This window comes from Antennarius striatus, chromosome 11 (assembly GCF_040054535.1).
Source record: "Antennarius striatus isolate MH-2024 chromosome 11, ASM4005453v1, whole genome shotgun sequence".
NCBI lineage: Eukaryota > Metazoa > Chordata > Actinopteri > Lophiiformes > Antennariidae > Antennarius > Antennarius striatus.
The window spans coordinates 13,783,652-13,790,833 of record NC_090786.1 but is presented as its reverse complement, the minus strand read 5'-3'; the positions used below and the strand labels follow the sequence as shown (position 1 = coordinate 13,790,833).

The following is a 7,182-nucleotide window of genomic DNA, read 5'->3' as shown; positions in this document are numbered from 1 at the left end:
TTTTAGTGCATCCCCATTTTGTCTTGTTTGAGAGCGTGTCATAAGTTCTGTAGGAAACCGGAACTCACTTCAGGCTGCTCCTCATGATTCCTCTACTTTTTTTTTTTTAGAGTCTTTTGTTTGTTCAGTCACAGATACTGTATTTGTATCTGCGCATTAATTCATATGAAGTCTATCATAAATTATTTGCATTTCCCAAAAATGAATTAGAACACACACAAAAATGCAATTGTCAATTGATGTCCCATAATTTATCTGTTGGTAAACAAAAATCTTTCCAGATTGTGAAATATGACTTCTTTTAAATTAATTTAGCAGCAGTGTGAAATGGTTAATAGTTGTTTGATTTCAGTTAGCCAACATCTACAGCATATCAAAATGTGCATATGCAGGGTTTATAGTTAATGGCGTTAAACTGATTGAAGCCCTTCTATCCAATGGGAAATTAAAATTTTCATTATGGAGTGTAGATAATACGTTTGACTATGGAGGCAAAACCTGTTGCTTGAGTACTTCTCTGCAGCGGTGTTTGCAACATTTGAACTACAACTTGAAAGTGTCCTTTTACTTATACAGTCTATATGTAATCCTTGCCAAGTGCTTGTTTTGTCCTCTTGTTTCCAGTGACCCGACAGGTCCATTTGCTTCCTACCTAACAGACGTGATAGACCAGTGTACTACCATGGTGGGGGGGTTAGACCCTTCATTGAAGGCTTAAGGGTTCATATTTGAAATTGCAAATTGTGACTACGGAAGTCTAGTTCTTTTCCTTCTCACCCATTGTATAAGAAATAAGCTGCCTCGTAGCTCCTAAGAGTTTTTTTTTTATTTTACAATAACACATTCATCATCCATATTAAAACAGCCGACCTTAAAGCAATACATTAAACATGATTGATCAGTAGTCTTAACAGGCTGCAACAATTGATGAAGGGTAGAGCAGTTCCAGAACTTCCCATTTTTGCAGCTCAATTGTTAGAATGTTACGGCCGTTGACAATTGTCCACATATATGTAATATGTCTGCCAAAGAGCCACTTCCTTTTCATAGAGTGGAACAGGTTGTCAGCTTCAATTGTTTGGTACAAAACCAGGGGAATACGAACAACATTTTGACGTCAAAAAAAAAAAAGTAAAACATACATAAAAAATTTTCAGCTGTGTTAGAGTCTAACATTAATAGATATTTACAAAATACCGTAATATGTTTCATGAATACAGAGTTCACTGCAATTATACAGGAAAAATACAACACTTCTCCTCTAGAGGGAGCCAAACCCCATTAATTCACAACCTAATCCAATCAAAAATTTTGCCATTTCATTGTCCATTTAATAGTGATTTACAGGTCACAGTTCAACAAAAAACAATTGATGAATGTAAATTACAACAATTTTTAAATGGAAGCAGTCTTTGCTTTCCTTTGTTGATGAATGAGAGTGCACTTTCACCACAACCCACATTATAAATAGAAGGATCCTACACAAGTGCTTATCTACGTCCCAGATGTTTCTTGAATGCCTTTAAGGACTTTGCCATCATTGGAGCAACTCCTGTGTGGACAAAACAGGTCAAAAGTTAATTTAGAAATGTAAATCAGGATGACAGATTTAGAGCATACGTATGTGGTAAATTTCACTAACTTTTGAAAGACATGACTGAATACTAAATAAAAGTAATATCTGAGCCGACTGGTTTGATGAGTTTGGGAAACTGTAGCAAGCTTAACATTTTGCTGCAACTATTTTGTCAACTCACTTGTTTTTTTGCGAGGGTCTTGTGCATTTCCTCCTCCTGAGGTGATAGTAATGGACCTGCTGGGATCATTACAACTTGGCCTCAACCTGTTGTCCTGAATCTTGACACTGACAATACAAGATACAATAGTGCAGGGTATGATGTGATCACCATAAATGAAAAATGTTCACATTAAACAACCAAATTTCTGTTATAGTGAAGTAGTTCCATGTCACTAAACTTGACAAAGATTCATGAAAATCTAAACCACAATATAACCCATTTGTTCATCGCGTTGAGGGACTCAAGCCAATGAAAATCCATTTCACCAAGAGATTATCATCTGATATTGACAGAAGGCAAGAACAAGACTTTCCTGTACTTCATTTGTTGCCAGAAGCAAATTTTGCAGAAATGCATATGAACAGAAGTATAATTTAGGAATGAACACAATTCATAAAACCATATTTGTCATGTTTAGCATGTTGAGACCAACCTGCACTTGATGTGAGGTTGCTGAACAGCAGTACCATGAATTTCCTGCTGAATGCGTACATCTCTTGGTGGCTTGGCAACAGTGTGAATAAATGCCATCTTCACTTGCCGCCCTAAAAAAAATGTTCAAAACGTAATAAAGGGTAAACAATATTTATTGATGTATGCAATGTTAAACATTCACTTTGCAATGTTGACAGATCAAGACAAAGGCAGTAGTACTAAAGTTATCCTGAAGTTCAGAAAACAGTCAACACCTTTTGGTTTTTTAGAATGTGCAGAAACAATGGTTTTAGTCAGTCTTTGGAGTTTCCTCTCCCTCTCCTCAGACAGCCTGATGTACATCTCTTTCCATGACTCATATTCCTGAAGGCTGGAGTGTTTGAAGTCCCTCTCACAGTGCTTCCCCCATAGGTGGTCAGTTACTCCAATGTAGATCTGTAAAGACAAGCCACAGATACACATTTGTGTGCTTAAACAAAATTCTCTTATCCCAACTGTAATTAAAATTATTCCCATCTCTACCCACAATCTGGTTAGTAAACCCCAAATGCTATTTTAAAAAAAAACCTGACATACACTCAGTGGCCACTGAAATCTGCTTATTAATAGCTCTATTAAAGCCCATCCCAGCATATACATCACTGGATTCAGAAGAAAAATAAATTTAAAAGCTGATTTTAAAGACATCATTAAAAATTGGTCTACAGTGGCAGTATCATGGTTCCCACGCTCCTGTAAGCTGAGGAGTTGGAAATTGACCTACTACTACTGTACAGAATATGTACAGTATTTTCCGCACTATAAGGTACACCTAAAAGCCCTCAATTTTCTGAAAAACTGACAGTACGCCTTATATATGAAAAAGGTTGGAAATACACCATTAAAAATGTTACATTTTTAAAAATGCAGGGGGAAGAACAGATTTCCTTATTCCATTGATACTTCCCAAAATAGAGTATAGTAATTCAAATGATTCCTGTGAATCAATCCACGCCTGTAATATGCAAACACTTCTAGATGAATCTAATCTACATGAACTCATATGTTAGACAAATAATCATCACTTTAGGTTAATAACATAATTGCAGACATGGTGAACTGTTCTTTCATCATGTCCATAGCCAAAGGTCATGTTCTATGTGAAACCACTTGAACCAAAACAGCCGCTTGCGAAACTATTATTAGTTTCAGTATATAATTGAGTTCCATCTACTTAGGAAGTCAACAGAGCAAACACAGAGCTAAACAGGTTTGAAATACACTATTCATTGAAGTTGCGCCTTATAGTCCAGAAAATACTGTACTTTCATATATAGTTTTAACAGATTTATGTCGAATAATTAGAATGCATACTGGCTAACAATCACACACCATTTCTAGCAACACAAATTTCATTTCATTTAAAATGAGTTCAATGTAATTTCTACAAAATGTTACATTTTTAAAAATGCAGGGGGAAGAACAGATTTCTTTATTCCATTGATACTTCCCAAAATAGAGTATAGTAATTCAAATGATTCCTGTGAATCAATCCACGCCTGTAATATGCAAACACTTCTAGATGAATCTAATTTACATGAACTCATATGTTAGACAAATAATCATCGCTTTAGGTTAATAACATAATTGCAGACATGGTGAACTGTTCTTTCATCATGTCCATAGCCAAAGGTCATGTTCTATGTGAAACCACTTGAACCAAAACAGCCGCTTGCGAAACTATTATTAGTTTCAGTATATAATTGAGTTCCATCTACTTAGGAAGTCAACAGAGCAAAAACAGAGCTAAACAGGTATGCGCACGGAGTCTGTTCATCTTCTTACTGGGTTGTACTCTTCAATGCGTAGCAGCTGCTCTGGGGTACACCTCTCCAGCACCGGCTCCAGGATTTCAAACGGTACTCCACCAGTCTCATAAAGCACTGAGAAGACATCGCTGTACCTGAATATAAACCCATTAAGCTAGCAGAGTCATCAGAACCATACAATCTGGGCTTTTACTCACAACTAATGTTATTCTGCAATGTTCGAATGCACTGTTGGTACAGACTCATCATGGTCGGGAGGAAGACGGTTTTGGCACCAGAGTACACTTGCATTTTCCTGTTCAGTCGCTGTCCAGTAAAGCCTGCAGACTCCTCAGCGACTTCACAGAAATCTGAATCCTTCTCAACTTTAAAACAAAAGAAGAAAGTTGACAATGAGATCATCAGTTTAAAAATACAGCTCAGTTGATAGATTGAAAATACCTTTCCTCTCCAAGTACTCAACACTAGATGTTTTTTCACATTCAGGGAGAACAGCAGTTGAAGGAATGTTCATCAGATCCATAACAGACTCCTTAAACTATCAAGATACAATAGATTAATGAATACCAATCACTCATCACCTGCTCTATTAAAGATAAACCTTTAAAGGTCATAATGAATTTTACCCCTTCTGAAGATTTAGTGTTTATGTAGCTGACAGGTGACTTTAGAGCTTTCGCCCCAAGATCTTTTATTGCTCCTTTATTGTCAGTTTTGACTTTCTTCCTTCCAGATTTTTTTCTCCTGAAGACGTTTATGTCATAGTTCAAGCACGATTCAAACGAAGTGGTGGGCTGCTCAGAGAAACCATCACTCTCCTCGTCTTTGTGCTTCATTTGAACCTTTTTGTGTTTGTGTTTTGAGTGTCCCTTATTTTCATATTCACTACTGGACTTCAGACTGGCATGCTTGTCTTCATTTGTCTTTTTCCTTTTTCTGTGTTGGACCTCTGACACTCCTGACGATTGGTCATCTCTCACATTGGCCTGTTGCAAGGTTTTTGAGTATTTGTCATTGGACTCGAGAGAAGGAGAATCTTTGCTTTCTTTGAAAGATTCTTTTGAGGCCTTCGGTTTCTTATTTGACTCTTTCTCTGAGCCCAATCTTCCAAAGTCAGAGCTGCTCCTAATCTTTTCTCTAGGGTCCAAACTGGATTTATGTTCAGTATCCTCTGAATTTCCATCTGCAATCAAGTCAAGACTTTCTTCTGACTTTATATTGTTCTTCTTCATGGAAACTATTGAATTGTCCATCTTATCCTCATGAAGTTCCATTTTCTTCTTTGAGATACCTTTCTGAGAGACATTGTGTTTTTCATAAGGACTTTTTTCTTTATTTTTATCCTGAACATGTCGGTTCTGTTCTTCACATCGTTTCTCTGAATCAGCTTTCCCATTCCCTGTTTTGAAGAGGGCCGTACCTGTCGAGTCTTGACTCTTGATATCACACGATAAGCAATTATTGTTTAAATCCACTTTCATCAATCTTCCTTCACAGTTTTGTTCATCCAGTAGGTTTGTGACGGACAAATTATCTGACACATCTCCATCTCCTGTTTGGCTGAATTGTAGATCAAGTTGTCAAACACATACACATAAATATCAAGCACATTGAATCAAACATAATATTGCTAATTAAAACTGTATCAGTGAATGAATTTTACCTTGTGACTTCTTTAGGGACTAATGTTTTCCAACTCCTAATGAGTAATTTTGCAAATTCTCCAGCCTGTTCGTGTCTACGCAGAGAGTTAACCGTTTTGCCTATTCCAGTTTCCTAATTTATTTAATAGAAACATGTGTCAGTTCAGTTCATTTGAATCAAACTTGTGCAAATTTGTAGTCGCATATTTTCTATGTATAACTCACCGCAAGAATATCTAATGTAATATCCAGATCTTTGAGTTTCTGCAAAATCTTTAGAACCTGAAAGAGTAAAAAAAAAAATATATATGCTTCAACATGGTTTTCCTGCCTGTTTCAGACAAAAGGGCACAAAAAAAGGTGAAGTTAAGTGAAGGACACTTAACATGCCATGTATGGTAGTCCTGGTTTTGGATCAGAACAGTTGCCGAGTGTGCATTCTGAGCAAAAGCTATGTATGGAACCCCTCACACCCACCTAGGCTGCTCCTTTTACTGCAAACTATAAATGGATAATGCCCCTGGGCGCCCTTACTAGCTAATTGAATGATTGTTTCTAGATGCTTTTCACAATCATATTTACATTTATCTAGATTTTACCTGAGTGTCATATCAATACATTACCTAATTTAAAAAGTCATCCTCATATAAATGACTGAACCGAGGCTGCATAAGAGCCAAATATCCACTGATGATGGACAGCAGCCATAAGATGAACAACTGGAGGAGTTGCCAAATATAGACGAGTGGAACCTCCATTTCAAACAGCCTGTCCTCCGCAAGAAAGTGTTTCACATGCTGGAAGGTAGCAATGCGTATGTCGCGGACTGCAGTTCCAAATCACGCACGATCAGCCACTGTTCACGCCACAAGATTATCATTCTAAAATGTTTGGAAAATAGTGGCATTAAAAAAAAAAAAAGGAAAAGCATCTACTTTGCCGATTTAATTTGATCTCCACATGTTCCCGCAGCCTTCAGAATGGAGACGATCACAGTTCATCTAAAGAAGCGCAGACCTGACCGCCCGTCTGGAACGCTTGCCGTTTACCTCTGTTCGTGTATTGTGCGCACGTTTATTTAAAAAATAAATATTTTTAACTACCGTAACAGACTCTGGCGTGTCTGTGAGCTGGAGTTTGAAACGCATGACTTTCTTCACCACCTCGGAGCTACCGGCCATCACGGCGACTCACATGCGCCCGTCGACGCACACCGGGAGTCTCGCCGCTTGATGACACCAATATAATGGGCGGAACCGATCATAGCCCTGATGGGGCTTACATGATTTGGAAATGGGTTAACTACACATGACTCAGAAAGTGCAGACCTCCATCCAGACTCCCAGACCAGGAAAACCTAACTGTTTAACTCTAGGCGCACATTTATGCCATAATAAATGTAATCGCTGTTCAGAGTAAATCACCCTGATTGCAGTTTTCTTCAGGATTTAGCTCAGTAAATTTGGAGATAGGAGTCTAACTGAGTTTGAACACTTG

General features: G+C 37.6%; 1 protein-coding gene across 1 annotated transcript; it reads right to left on the bottom strand.

The window, feature by feature from the left end:
* Positions 1-824: 824 nt before the first annotated feature.
* On the bottom strand, positions 825-7,180 carry eloal (elongin A, like). Its single transcript, XM_068327724.1, has 11 exons — positions 6,789-7,180; positions 5,911-5,967; positions 5,706-5,818; positions 4,669-5,602; positions 4,484-4,580; positions 4,240-4,407; positions 4,059-4,156; positions 2,489-2,669; positions 2,233-2,344; positions 1,758-1,864; positions 825-1,552 (listed from the first exon to the last, which is right to left on the bottom strand). The coding sequence occupies exons 1-11, from the start codon at positions 6,864-6,866 to the stop codon at positions 1,491-1,493; spliced, it is 2,007 nt and encodes a 668-aa protein (XP_068183825.1). The 5' UTR covers positions 6,867-7,180; the 3' UTR covers positions 825-1,490.
* Between the last annotated feature and the right edge of the window lie 2 nt (positions 7,181-7,182).

Bases quoted from the DNA above. Each gene is read 5' to 3' on its own strand.
- eloal (XM_068327724.1), bottom strand. From the start codon at position 6,866: ATGGCCGGTAGCTCCGAGGTGGTGAAGAAAGTCATGCGTTTCAAACTC. The intron at 5,819-5,910 runs GTGAGTTATACA...TAAATAAATTAG, and splicing joins TTACATTAGATATTCTTGCG to GAAACTGGAATAGGCAAAAC. The intron at 5,603-5,705 runs GTAAAATTCATT...TCTACAATTCAG, and splicing joins GTCCCTAAAGAAGTCACAAG to CCAAACAGGAGATGGAGATG.